Source organism: Solea solea, chromosome 4 (genome assembly GCF_958295425.1).
Source record: "Solea solea chromosome 4, fSolSol10.1, whole genome shotgun sequence".
Classification (NCBI taxonomy): Eukaryota; Metazoa; Chordata; class Actinopteri; order Pleuronectiformes; family Soleidae; genus Solea; species Solea solea.
Genome location: NC_081137.1, coordinates 7,301,403 through 7,315,917, shown reverse-complemented (window position 1 = coordinate 7,315,917; position 14,515 = coordinate 7,301,403). Strand labels below are relative to the sequence as shown.

The following is a 14,515-nucleotide window of genomic DNA, read 5'->3' as shown; positions in this document are numbered from 1 at the left end:
AAGGTGCCAACAGATGTGCGTGCGCACGGCAAGCCCGACAGTTTGGATACAAGTGGACCCAAATAAAATCCACAGCTCAGCTTTGAATCAACCCTCGACTTTGCTGTGACCCATCGTGCCGCGGTGTTTGACGAGTGTGGGGGAGATGGATTTGTAGAGGAGAGGAGGAGAGGAGGAGAGGAGAGGAGGGGACATGGGCGGGGCGGAGGCGCCTCTCATTCCCCCTCCATGCTTAGCGGGGCAGCAGGGCTGGAGAGACCTCCGGGGAGCACAGTCGCCAGTCCAGCACGGAGACTCGCCTGGCCAAAAAACCGCGCCGCACATTTGCCAGGATTGCCAAATATTCCTGAAAAATATACCTGCTATTTATGGCATGTGGCTTGTACTTTTACTCCTGCTGTACTCTCTCCAAGAAGGTAAGATGGGGGGGGGGGGGGGTAAAAAAAAAACCCTGAGAGAAATGCTGGGGTTATTTCACACATCCTGTAAAGTGAGTGCTTTGAAGTTGAGTGGAAAAGTGGAAGAAAAATGCAATTTTGAATGAATGAATGAATGAATGTGATTGAATGATTTGTGCAGCTTGTGCTTTGATGTGCCCTTTGGTGTTTTGTGATGGTGGATTTTTTTTTTTAAATGTTGCTGAACAGGTAAATATTTGTAGAAAGGTGTAAACTTCACCTTCGTCCTTGTTTTTGGTTTTTGGTTGTTTTTTTAAACCTGCGCGTTTGTGTGGATGCTTGTGTGGATGCCTCAGATGCGGATGCTGATGGCACGGATTGTTTTCGCATTACCAACTCCAGTTATGAATATGTAAAATGGCTGAATGGGGAGAATGAGGTGCAAATACAGAGGGAGGGTGAGAGAGACAAATGAAAACATGCATTGGCCTTTAATTATAGCAACTGATAATCAATTTCGCATGGAACATTTGCTCAGGATGATGCACTCCTGTGAAGTTCTGAGGCTGATGCTTGTGGTTATTTTGTGTGGGCTGTTTTTTGTACATCTTGATGCTCTCATTGTGTAGCCTTTGCTAATTGCAGCTGTTTTGATGGACTATCTGGCACAAGCGCTTCATTCCGCAGAGATGCTCTAATTTATTTTTTTTGTTGTTGTTGTGGAGGGGATGAGATTTTAAAGATGTGGAGGTTATTTCCTCTATGGAATGACTAATTGGTGCTATTATCAATTAGATGAGAAATAAAAGAAAATGCACCCCTTTCCCCACAAATAGGTCTACACCCATATAAAGGCCATAATCATCATCCTCCGTATTTAATTTATTTGGTTATTTGGGCCAATTTCGTTGCAAAAGCAAATGTCTGTGTGTTGTTTTTTAAATAGTAATTTTCCTTCTTGTTCAGTATTTGCAGCAGATCCCTGAACCTACTGCAAACTTGATATATATATATTTTTTTTGCAATTACGGGGTTGGTAATTAATCTGCATCAAAAATAACATAGATTCAACACACGGGAGTATTTAGGCCTTGTGTTTGTTTACAGATTGTTTTGTCCGTTTCTTAGCACGGGCCCCCCGACAAGGTGTGGATTTATTTATATTCACAAAAAGAAAAGAAAAGTGTAGGATGTGGTGAAATGGCTGGAGGGAGGAATATGGCTGTTCTCATGCAAACGAGCTAAAATAGGCCATTAACCTCGGCCCATTTGCCATTTTAACTTCAGTCTTTTTTCTAACATTGCATTACTTTAAATAAAAAAAAAAAAACATTCATGCGAAATGATTCTGCGTGTGTTGCTGTGTTTTATTTTTGGTGAACTCTCTTTAAATCCACTGCATTTTGTCGGATGTCTGCTGCTGATTTTGCGCATTAATTCAGGACGTGATTTTCAGACACTCTCTCTTTTTTTTTCTTTTTTCTTCCTGCGGAAGCATATTAATATGCGCAAATTTATTTCACCAAATGAGAAACTCCAGGGGCGTGGGTGCAGATTACAGACTTGCCCGGTCATGTTCCTCACTAATAGCGCACCTGGACCCCGCGGACGTGCCCGCGCGTGCACGTGCACAGTGTGTGTGTGAGTGTGTGTGTGGGTGCGTTGGGGGGGAGGCGTGACGGGGGACACCCTTCTAGGTGTTGTTGTAGAATTTTGGACACTCCGGGATGTTATTTCTGCAGGAGCTTATCTGGATTTATCAATTTATTTATGGAACCAACACACAAAAAAACAACATTTCCTTGCACCAAATAGCCTCTATATGGAAATATAAGTAAATGGAATTAAATGTTTAAAATGTGGTTAAGGTGTAAAGTAGTTTGATCATATTACACCAACAGTTATCTTTGATTCATTTCAAAATTCTACATGGATGTAAAGTAGGATGTTTAAGTACATCACTATAGTTATCTACAATACATGTGTATTAATGACCACAATTAATAAAATCAGGTTTAACATAAACACAGGCCTGATGTGGGCCTGTTTGGACATTTTATCTATACCTAATTATTTAAATGAAAATGACACAATTATTTGTGTAACATGGAGATGATAATTCATGATAAAGCAATAAGATGGTCCTCTCATCCCCCCCTCCCCCCTCACCCCACCCCAACCCACACACACACACACACACTTGGCCTCATATATAAATATGCAAAGATTCTCCAGTTGTATCCCCAGTGTCGCCTTCACTGTGCTGTACAATTAAAGCTCCATACAGGCAGCAGCAGTGCTCAGTGTCAGAGCTGTGTGGTCCACAGGGATGCCAGTCATTACCCAGGCAGGGCACAGGCCTCTATTAAAGGGGGGGGGGCGAACCTGGAATTATTTAATTCTACATTTAAGAAAAACAGCAATTATAAGCTGAGTTAAAGCAGAAATTACCAGTATTATTCACTATGTGATTTCAGCCTTTAAGAGACTCCCACGCAGGATTGTGGTGCGTGTTATTTCAAATATTTTTAAGTGAATGTTGTGGGATGTCTTTCAAATTGAAGGAAAATCACGCTCCATGTGCCGTCATGATGACACGGAAGTCGACCAAAAAGAAAACAAACAAAATAAAAATGATCTGCGCTTGATTTTGATCAGTGTTGGTGTGAAATGGTGGGTTAAGTGTTAACTAGACTGTCATCGGGGGGGGGGGGGGGGGGGGGGGGGCATGGCTCACTGCACTTCCCAGCTCACCAATAGGATGTTGCAGCTTCTTGTCACTGGCGTCCCTACTTTCCCATTGGTTCCTAAAATTATCACGGATCCCAGTGAGGTTTTGAGATCATTATGAAAATTTGCAACGAGAACAACCAAGAGCAGATAAAAGCTGTAATTGAAGAGCAACGGCGTTAACAACTTATTGTTTTCCGAGCCACAATTTGTGTAACACCAAACTGATGCTAATCTGACCCATGGCCGATCTCCTCCAAATCTTATTGGATGCCGGAGCTGCACATTTTTGGGAGGAGGGTGTGTTCGGCAAATGTCAAATCTCTGCAAGTAGTTGTTTTTGTTTTATCTCTCTCTCTCTCTCCCTCTCTACCCTTCTCCCCTTTTTCTCTCTCTCTCTACCTCCATCTCTCTCTCTCCATCTCTCCCTCCCTCCCTCGCTTCCTGTAGCAGTAACTCCCCTCCCTCTCTCTCCCTCATCACTAGGCAGAATTAAAGGTTGGGGGAGGGGCAGTTTATGCAGACTGTGCTGGGACTTGTGATCCACAGATTTGATATTCACATTAAGAGAGAAACTGGCTGCTTTGATGTGAGGGGGAGCAGGTCCCAAGGGACTGCTGAAGTAGCACACTTTCTTTCTTTTTTTTACTGACACAGCACGGGCCTGGCGGGGTGTGGTGTGGGTGTGTGTGTGTGTGTGTGTGTATGGGGGGGGGGGGACAGGGTGTACAGAAAGAAAGAGGGCGGGGGTGGCAATACCCCCTTTGCTGATTAGATGTAACCCCAACAACCTTCCTGCGTGATTCCCTGCCCACCAACCACCTACTTATACCAGACCCTTGAGGATTACCCATAAGCTTACACCTATCTTTATAACCTCGGCATCCCACCAGTATTCAATTCACACTCTTCCTCTTATGGTGCGTCTCCTCCCACTTCCTCTTCTGTGGCTTTACATATCCGCTCTCAACCCTTGCACGTCAAAAACTCTCCCAAGTTCTCCGCCTTTACCTGAAGGATGAGTGAACGAGTCGCAGGGTGGAGGTGAAAGTGCGTTCAGACTGTGGCTCAATCTGAGGCTGACGTGCACGCTGCGTCCGTGTCGAGGTGAATTCCACTTCCTGTCACCTTTGCATCACAAAAACGACGATAAATCTGATGAAGTTTACGCGCTGCGATGAAGGAGGAGCGTGGGGGGAGGAGAGGAGGAGGAAGAGGCCAAAAAGTTTTATCACAATAACATGTTCAAGTCGGTTGATACTGATAATTATCTTGATAAATGTCAGATCATTAAGACACGTTCAAGCTGTTGATTAAAAATTAAAGAAACCTTTAAATTGTGGTTTTAATCCCACACTTTATCCCAATGTGGGATTACATGCATTATACCTTTAAGTGTGTTTGGGCTGCAACTAACAATTACTTTAATAATGAGTTATTTTTTTTGATTATTTATTTTCCTAATTAATTGAGTAGTTTAGTTTCTAAAATGTTAACAAATGTTGACTATACCATTCTCAGATGATATGTCTGTTTTGTCCACAAACTAAAATTAATTATTTTAAACGTTTGAATTTCTTTCTTATATAAAGCAAAGAAACATGTAAAATCAAATAGATTGTAGGAGAAAAATAAAATGGATAAATTGATAAATTATCAAAATAGTTAATGAATTTAGTAACTGATCAATAACTGATGACTTATTTCAGCCCTCATATACTGTATATTGTTATTGAATTATTGCCCTGCCCTATGTGGAGGTATTATGTAGGGCTAAACACTCATTTTCAAGTTGAAATTACAGTTTGAAGCAATGGAATGAGTAAATCACACACTGCAATATTCTATTTTCTATTGTTTTCTATGCAAATATGAAAATATACAAAATGTACACGTATAAACGTGACATATAATCAAACTTGCATTAGAATTTAGAGCTGTTAAGGGCAGAACTGAATGGAAATTTAACACAATATTTAAAATTGTGTTTTATGGGTTTATTATCACCTGAAAATTAAGAATTGTTGGGTTTTTATTACTTAACGAGTCCTTTTTATTGATACACATCAAGTTCTTTGAGAGATTTGGTTGTTTGTCCGTAGATGGCACCATACATTCATTTGTTTGATTCTACATTTGAAAATCTGATCAGTTAATGCATATGTGATTATATTTAAAAGATACAAAACTTTTTTTTGTTGTTGTTAGTGATTAAAAACTACCCTTTTTTTGGGGGGGTATCTATCCGCAGCAGCAACAGGAAGCATTTAGGTAGTGCACTGCATGTGTGTTTGCAAACGTTTACAAGGTTTCTTGAATGCCTCTCGTAGCGCAACACTGTGTGGACCCTGCATAAGTGATGACATTTACTCGTGTCATTGAATGCATCTCATTAGTTGCTCCTCTTATCTTAACACTGTGTGAACCTCAAACAACTTCCACTAGGTTTCACTGCGTTTCTGAATTTCCCTTTTGACAAAATGATGTCTGTATTTTGTAGAAATGTAATTTAAACTCTGCCTCACTCCTGTTACACGAGCACTAACATCCTAACAAATGTAAGAATATTTGATGGGATTATCCACTGAATATTCAAATAGCATTTTTGATTGAAATGTCTGTTGAACTAAAGCTGACCAAAAACAATAATCATTTTTTTTGGGGGGGGGGGGGATAAAATATATTCCTCAAATCATTCAGGTCGAGTTTTATGCTGCTCTTAGGCACAGGAAGCTGCGGGTGTGAGAAAGTGTGTATGTGAAACACTGGGGGTTCTGGGGTTTGTTTACCTCTTCATCACAGTACAGTTTTGAGTGTCAAGCGTGTGTGCGCATGTGTGTGTGTGTGTGTGTGTGTGCGTGCATGCGCGTGTGTGAGTGTACACACTCACATCCTGGAGAGGCGTAGATCAGCTGCATTATGCATGACGAAACCTTGCATAGGTTATGGCTGGTGCCTCGCCGGCATACATATTCATGCGCGGCTCTCTGGCAGGATGTATAAAATAGTGGCTGCAACTCTGACAGCCCAAGCTTTACAGTAAGCTCTACCAACTCCATCAGTGCTCCAGCAGCACCTCGGCTGTTTTTCTTTCTGTCCGCTGTTGTGTCTGAACGAAGCTGATGATTGAGCCTCTTGGGTGTAAGCGAGCAGCAGCAGCAGCAGCAGCAGCAGCAGCAGGGACACCACAGCTGTGGTCAGAACGGCCGTCAGGATAGTCACTCACCACACTCACTACTGAGTTAGACCTTTGTGGACATGCATCAGTGAGAGAGGTGGTCTCACCAAAGAGAACAGTGGTTCCTGTCATTAGACAGACATAGATAGATAGATAGATAGATAGATAGATAGATAGATATACAACTATTTTGACAATAGATTAAAATAACAAGTTTTCTGATTTTTCAGCTTCTTAAATGTGAATAATTTCTGGTTTCTTTGCTCAACAGAATAAGTTTGAGAATATATAAATAATGGACAGATTCATCGATACTGAAAATAGTCAGCTCTAAAATTTAATTGAATTTTAACCCAATAACAAGAAGGGGACAAGTATGTGTCGTTTAAATGTTGAGTTAATTTATCTATTATGAAAACAGTAGCAGGTGTTTGAACTGTGTTGTTTAATCAGTGCAAAAAGAGGACGCTGCATTTCACTGTTAGCTCACAGTAAAAAAAAAAAACATTGTTATTATGACTAAGATGCAGGTTGAGTGTCAGGAACATCAATGTTTAGAAGTGTTGATGCTTTTCTTTTAGCATGAAGACTTTGTGTTGGTCAGCAACATGTGGCATTTTGTCTTCTTTCGTCACACAGTGTCTGCTGCACAGGTCGTATGTCTCTATATGTCAGAGCTCTGAATGGAGTAAAAACTTCTCCAATCACTGTCAGGCATGTCAACGTCCTTTCATGATTTATATCCACATTTTTTATTTATTTTATTTAACATTTATTTCCCTAGGAAGACACATCAGGATTAAAATGTATTTTGCAAATGAGACATATAGCCTATTATTCAATAATTGATTACTACAAAATTAATTGTCATCTATTTGATAATCTGTTTTAGTGTTTTTGTCAATAATTAAAACAAGCTTTCTGGTTTTTCAGCTTCTTTAATGTGAATGTTTTCTGGTTTCTTTGCTCCATATAACAGAGAACTCAATGAAACTGAATCAAACGAGTAATCGATTATGAAAATAACCGCTAGCTGCAGTGCAAAATCAGCAGCAGAAGCATCATACATGCACCTGGACAACCACGTTAAAAACAAATACAATTCATATAGAAGTGTTTATTCATGCATTTCCTTCTTTTATTCATCCATATGCCATTTGAGAATTTGCTCACTTCAGCTGCTTTCGTTCAAACTTGCAGACATTCGAGATGGTGTGACACAGTTTGGGCTTTGGTTAGTTAAAGTTTCTAAATTTAGATTGTTCAGTGGGTCACTGTTGTTAGGTTAAATTGCTGCATTTTTTTTTTTTTTTTTTTTTTTTTAATTCAGTCACAGCTTTCAAGTGCCAGCACCACCATGGCAACAAACTCCATCTCCTCCTCGTGTGACTGAGACCTGAGAGTGGCTTTTGCTGCGTGAGTGCGTGTGTGGTGCGTCTGGTTTTGACAGCCTCTGATTGGTGGGAGTTTGCTCTGATCCCTTTTCTATTCCTCTCACCACTCCATCAGTCCCAGTGCTCCCAAGCCCCCCAGTGTTTGGGCCCCCAGGCTATATAATCTACTGTATGAGAGGTTTTTTCTGCTGCCCAGCCCCCCATGAGCGCTCAGGGTGACCCCCTCACTCCTCCACTTTAGTCCTGTCCCCCCATTGGGAGATTATAGATATTGCAATCTTTAATATGGGCTTTATGCTCAGGGGCCATTATCAGTAATCTGCAGAGGGGAGGGAGTCTGACCTGGTTTTTGCGGCCCACCACCGGACTGCCAGACACATTTTCATATACCATCTGTAACATGCTGCCCAGATTTATCAGTCGCCTCTCTAAGGTCAGCACCTTATATTTGAGGGAAACTGGAATTTCTATTGGAAGAGTTTGGATCTGCTGCAGTAAACTTGGTGGCAGCATGTTGACACTGTCGATGGGGGTGATTGATTGTGCCAGCCTGTATCTTGTGTTATTATGTCAGTTTCAAGCCACACGTCTATAAATAGTTGGCCTAAAAAAAAAGTCTAAATGTTTCTAAATATTTTTGATGAAAGAAATCACAAACAATAGTGCTTATTTTTGTCCTCCTTTATCGCTTCTAATAATATAAGATAAGATAGACTGTTATTAGTCCCACAATGGGGACATTTACAGTGTCATAGCAGCAGTTTAGTGCTTCAATTGACATCAGTAACTAAACACTGACTGGTCAAACTAATGCTCATGATTTTATAATTGTTTATATTATGAATTTTAGAGAATAATCTGATTAATTACTAATCAATTCCATCGTCACTATGCTTCAACTGTTGTATGTCAGATGTGATATTGTACTTTTTTTCCTTTGGGAAAATGTCTGTGTAATTATTACGACAAGCACTTTTTGAATTGACACAAAAAAAATCAATTTCCATCAAACAAACTCTTAGTGTTTGCCGCGATGATCTGCAGTGTTTCTGTGCTGCACTGCATATAATCAGCGTGAACATGTAGCAGGGTGGTGTGCACTGAATGACATTATTTAATATGTGTGGTGGTTCACATCATCCACATCTGTCTGTCAGTACTGCACCCCCCAACACACACACACACACACACACACACACTCCTAATCTTTCCTACAATGACCCCAAATTTGAGAGAAGCACTTCCTCCTTTGCTCTTCTCCCTCACTTTTCTCTTGCTGTGTGTTTAATCTGTGTGACAGAAGAACATTCCTGTGTGTGTGTGTGTGTGTGTGTGTGTGTGTGTGTGTGCGTGCATGTGTGTGTGCGTTGTTAAATATGTAAGGAGATTAAATCGACTTAAATCTCTGTGTCTGGTATAGAAACTCCAAATCACATAACCTATCAGTTCGTTTCCACCCCCTCCCTCCCCTGCTCTTTGTCTTTGTTTGTGTATGATTGTACACACTGTACAGAGGTAATAGGCTCCTCCCCTCTTCGATTTACCTGAACGACCACAGGCTTCGGCCCAAATCCTTGGCTTTTTGCGTCACATGACTGATGTTTGCAGCTGGACGTTATGTTGTGACACATTTAAAGGACATTATCCATATTTTGTCTATTTAGTTGATGCTGATTGCTTCAAATCAATAGAACCCTATTGTGGACCACTCTGTGCTATGACAGTGTGAACAGGTGCTTGTTGCTGCGCCCTCACCTTCACCTCAGCCTGTTGAATGACGCCGTGGTGTTTGTTTGTTTGTCCCTGCAGTACACAGTGAGGATGTGGGCTCTACCAGGCTGTACTTTGTGAATGCCTCCCTGCAGAGGGTAACCTACTCCAGCTCGGTGGGGGTGTCCCTGCCCTGTCCAGCAGGGGGCACCCCCAGTGCCATTCTCCGCTGGTACCTGGCCACCGGCGACGACATCTACGATGTGCCCCACATCCGCCACGTGCACGCCAATGGCACTCTGCAGCTCTACCCCTTCTCGCCCTCCGCCTACAACAGCTACATCCACGACAACGACTACTTCTGCACTGCCGAAAACCAGGCCGGCAAAATCCGCAGCCCCAACATCCGCATCAAAGCTGGTGAGTTGAACATGTCGTCAGTCATGTAGTGAAATGTAGGAAACTCAAGGATGAGATGAGATGGAGAGGAAAGGAGCAAAAATCAGACAGTTGTGGAAGCATAAAGTAGAGCACATGTGATTGACAACTGCAAAAAAGCTCAGCCCACACACTGAAAACCTTCCCCTAAAATAGCCCATGTCAATGTGAACACAGATTGACCTAGAACACAGTCTACAGGGGGAACATCTGCATAACATACTCCGCCAGGCCTCGGCCTTCGCTCACACCTATTTGACTGAGCTGGTGATAAACCAGCGCACTTTACACTCACGTAACCTTCAGCTTCAGGGCGCCATCTGCCAGGTCGGAATCCAAAACACAAGCCTTGCAGCACTTATATACTTAAGTAGCAGTGTGAGTTTTTGTTTTTTTTACTGTGATATAACAAGATATGAATGAGAAGTGTCACAAAAAGTCATATGATCTTTGAAGGTCCATAACTTTATAGAAGGTCAGCTCAACCAACGTAACCATGACATTTATAGCCAAATGTCTTTTAAAGACTACATCACCTCACACAAAATGCGTTTCCGAGTGCTTTGAAATACTTAAAATAGTGACGGTATTTATTTTTTGCCACAAATATTAATCCGACTTCATACTTTGTTTATTAGATGGAGGAATAAACAAGTTGTACAGTCTAAATGGGAACCTGTTCTACCTGAACCTTACTTGTATAAAACTCAAATATTATTATTATAATAATAATATATTATAATAAAAAAGGAGTGAAATAATAATTTGGAATATGAGTGTATTCATATAAATGTACCACAGGTTTAAGCTGCTGGAAAAGCATGAAAAGTGTTTGAATTTGACCTTGGAGAAAAGGCGTATGAAACCTGTCAGTATTGTATCACTTCATACCGACTCATCGCCCTTTTTACCTATTCTATAGTTGTTATAGATTTAAAAACGATCCATTTGGGACTCACCGAAGAAATAGTTTTTATATCATTTGCGTGAAGTATCAATCAATAAACATGAGTGGATTTGGAGCAGACGCTTCTTCTCTCTTTCTTGTCCTCCTTCTCGCTGCTCCCTTGTTCTTCAGACAGTCCTCTTGTGCCCGCCTTAAAATAGCCACAGCACACTTCTTTAATTATCTCTCATTAACAAACCTAATTGGTGCTTTCCATTCATTAGATCACGTGAGGTTGCTTTAATAAGCGAGACCTCGTCCTGAAGTGAAACAGTACTTCCCTGGGTCTGGGTTCCTTCAGCTCCACGTTGAGCGGAAATGAAAGACGAGAAAGAACGTTTGCATTGAAATCGCAGCAGAAACAAAGCTGGAACTCGTCGTCCCACTGCCCGCCTCCCCCCTCCTTCCTATCGTCCATTCAGGCCATTTGGTCCCTCCCCCTTCTCGCCTGCCATCAACATCTGTTTTCATATTCTGCCTCCCAACACCGACTTGAACTAATACTCATATTCATTCTAATACTAATACTAGCTCCACATTGAGGATTTGAGCCAGGACCCTGAGCTGCATGCCAGCCGGTTGCTGCCTTCATTCCCACATGACCCAAAAGCTCGGCCTCAGGAGACGAGGGATTAACATGAACCAAACATCCCATAGGCAGCAGCCTCTGTTGGGCCCTGGCAGCTCTGGTGGCACAGGTTGCTGTCGCAGAGAATGTGCAATTTTTATACTCACTTTGCCATGAATTCTCATTTAAACGTGATTTATTTATTGCCTCACAGATATCAACAACGTCGTTTAAAATACCTTTTTTTTTGGTTTGTTTTTAAATATAAAATCTAATCATTTCATTTATGTAAAGAAGATGTAAATTTTCCACGGACTTGCACTTGTGCGTCCCTCGTGCAGCAGGAATACACGTACGCTGTCACCGTGTCTGTTACCAGGGAAGGGATTCCAAACCAGTTTCTTAGCAACCTTCGGATACCTCCTAGCTTTCATGTGATTTTGCTAATGAGTTCCTGCTCATTCAACAGAGTGTAAAATATTGCATAAACCTGCACGAAGCAAAGAAACAATAACCCGTCTGTATATTCTCCCTGTGCCACTGCCCTCCTTGTGAGTTTCAATACAAGAGCTGTCGCCGATGACGATGCCACGGTGAAATGATGTCTGTGATTATCCTGCGTCATGGCAGCTGGGAACATTAATGGTTAAAAAAACAGTGGCAGGATTAGACGAGTTCCAACGATACACAGGAGCGGGACGGTCCATTCTAACGGACACATGCGGAGAGCTGTGTTTTGCTCACGTGTTGTTTTTGTGAGACGATTATTGTCTTTGTCCAAATGCTGCCACTGGGATGAGAGCGACATGATCGTCCGCCAAGCAGCGAGGACATTATCCGTATATATATTTAGATTCTTGGACGTAAACATCTGTCCTATTGTCACAACTGTCAAAACATCACTCAAATTACCAAAACAGTAAAAAGTGAAACAATGACGGCTCACTCTATATGGGATGTGTGATAATATATAATATACTGTCCCTTCCCTGTTTCATTTGAAATGATTGTATCCTGTTGTAGCATCGATGTCCACAGTGTAAAATGTTGTCCATGCATTTCTGTGCAGTTTTCAGGGAGCCGTACACCGTGCGAGTGGCAGACCAGCGCTCGATGCGGGGCAACGTAGCTGTGTTCAAGTGCCTCATCCCCGCTGCTGTGCAGGAGTATGTCAGTGTCGTGTCCTGGGAGAGAGACACTGTTTCCATCATCCAAGGTAAAATAAACAAACACATGCATCATGTGACTGAATATGTGTGTGTGTGTGTGTACAATGAAGTATGTGTGTTTTCCAGCAAAGATGTTTATGGATCATATCAACACTGAACCTGGTCCTACTGAGGGAGAACCTACGATTTGAATTGTGGTTTAGTTAAGGGTTAGTTAGGGTTAGGCATGAACTGGTTATGGTTAAGGGGTCGAGAAAAGGTCTATGCAGTGTCCTCAGAAGAATAGTGCAAACCTTTGTTTGTGTGTGTGTGTGTGAGGCCTGTTGATGCACCACTGTGCTCTATGTTTGACTGAACTCTTAACTCGTGTCTTCTGTCTGCTCACTGTTCTGGATCACTGGCCTGGTCATCCTCCTCCTCCTCCTCCTCTCCATCCATCTTTTTTCTCAAACCTCTCATGCCGTCCCTCTCTGCCACCACTACGTAGAGCTCCCTGCTGTCAAATCCTACGTCTTAATTGTGATTGACACCACATTAGACAGACTCTCCTCCAAGTTGCACGACTGCTCCACAGTTTCTCCTCATTGGATCTATTTCTGTCGTCTCCCCGCGTGTCGTGGCACCGCGTCGTCCTTGAAGAACAGGGCCACAATTAGAAATGCAGCATGTCAATAGGACTGTGCCCCTGCATTCATCTTCATTAACCTCGTTTGTGTGCCTGTGTGTGTGCGTGTGTGTGTGTGATTGTGTGAGTGAAAGAGAGACACATGGCGTTCACAGTGTGTCTGTCGTCTTGTTGTTTATAGACACGTTATATGTCCTTTTTTTATCTCGTGATTTGACATCAGTTTGAGACGCATGCGTCGGTTATTGTCTGCGTGGAAATGCTGACAACAACAATGTTGGAAAGAGGAGTGAAGGGGAAACGAGGAAAAAAAAACTGAGCCAAAGGAAGAAAAGCAAGGAGGCTAGTAGGGCAAGAACGGCCTCAGGTCCTAGCAGATGGCGTTTTATATTATATGTATGCAAAACACAGCGACAGTGTGTCACACTTACACATGCACCAAGGTTGTGGTAGTTTGTTATTTTCAGGCATTTTTTTTAATTTAATTTTGAGTGTAACCTTTACATAGTGGTGTTGCTGTACTTTAACAGTCCTTTATGTTCAGTTAACATCATCTTCAGACTTTAATTGCATGATTGCAAATGCCGTACAAACACAAACCACTAAGTTCCATGCACAATTATATCAGTTAACAAATGCTGTTGGTCCTTGCTGCTGTAAACTTTACAATGAGCTATCGTCAAGGATTTTCCATCTTGTACCCAGGCTTAAAAATACAACTCCCCATTTTCCAGGATTTGATTTACTTTGGCTCGCCCAGTCTTCCCTGTGCGCGTAGTTAAGGTGTCTACGTATGGGATGTCGCTGTGTCTGCAGTCGTGAGTTCTGCTCGTGTGTAATTAGGGGTATGTAGGTCAGTTGATGAGCAGTGAGTGTGAGGATCAGATGCTGAACATGATGAGCCGCTCACTGAACACGGCGCCTGTTTCCCCGCGACGAGCAGCGACGCACAAAAACACGGCAAACAATTTGCGGTGTGATTGTGTTCACCCTTAACCCTGACCTCCGCGTTAATCAACACAGTGACCTCATCATCACTCTGATCGCCAATCAGTGGAGTCACCTACCTCTCGGAAACATTATTAATCTAAAAACAGACCATTCATTGGTATTAATAATAAATGTCTTAAACACATGGGAAGCATGCAGTTCCAAATCTCACAATAATTGGTATTTTTCCTAATACCTAATTATCAAATGCCTCTGGTAGTAACAACACAGTCATATGTTTCCACCTGGATGCTCCGAGCCGATGCACGGACAAAAGGGACGTGTACGTTCAACGGAAAATTGGCGATTCAACCCAGATTATGCAGAATGGCTAAAACTGGCAGTGGAATCCCTCATGCACAGCACGGA

At 42.1% G+C, this 14,515-nt stretch overlaps 1 protein-coding gene across 5 annotated transcripts in view; it reads left to right on the top strand.

The window, feature by feature from the left end:
- Positions 1-113: 113 nt before the first annotated feature.
- LOC131458309 (cell adhesion molecule DSCAML1-like) overlaps positions 114-14,515 on the top strand; it is a 50,550-nt gene continuing 36,148 nt past the window's right edge. For 4 of the 5 annotated variants that reach the window (XM_058627313.1, XM_058627312.1, XM_058627311.1 and 1 more), the window contains exons 1-3: positions 114-416; positions 9,510-9,830; positions 12,432-12,578. In XM_058627313.1, coding sequence (XP_058483296.1) covers positions 194-416; positions 9,510-9,830; positions 12,432-12,578 — 691 coding nt within the window. In that variant the 5' untranslated portion in view covers positions 114-193. The remainder of the gene's footprint in view (positions 417-9,509; positions 9,831-12,431; positions 12,579-14,515) is intronic. The other variant, XM_058627314.1, reaches the window with a different exon arrangement.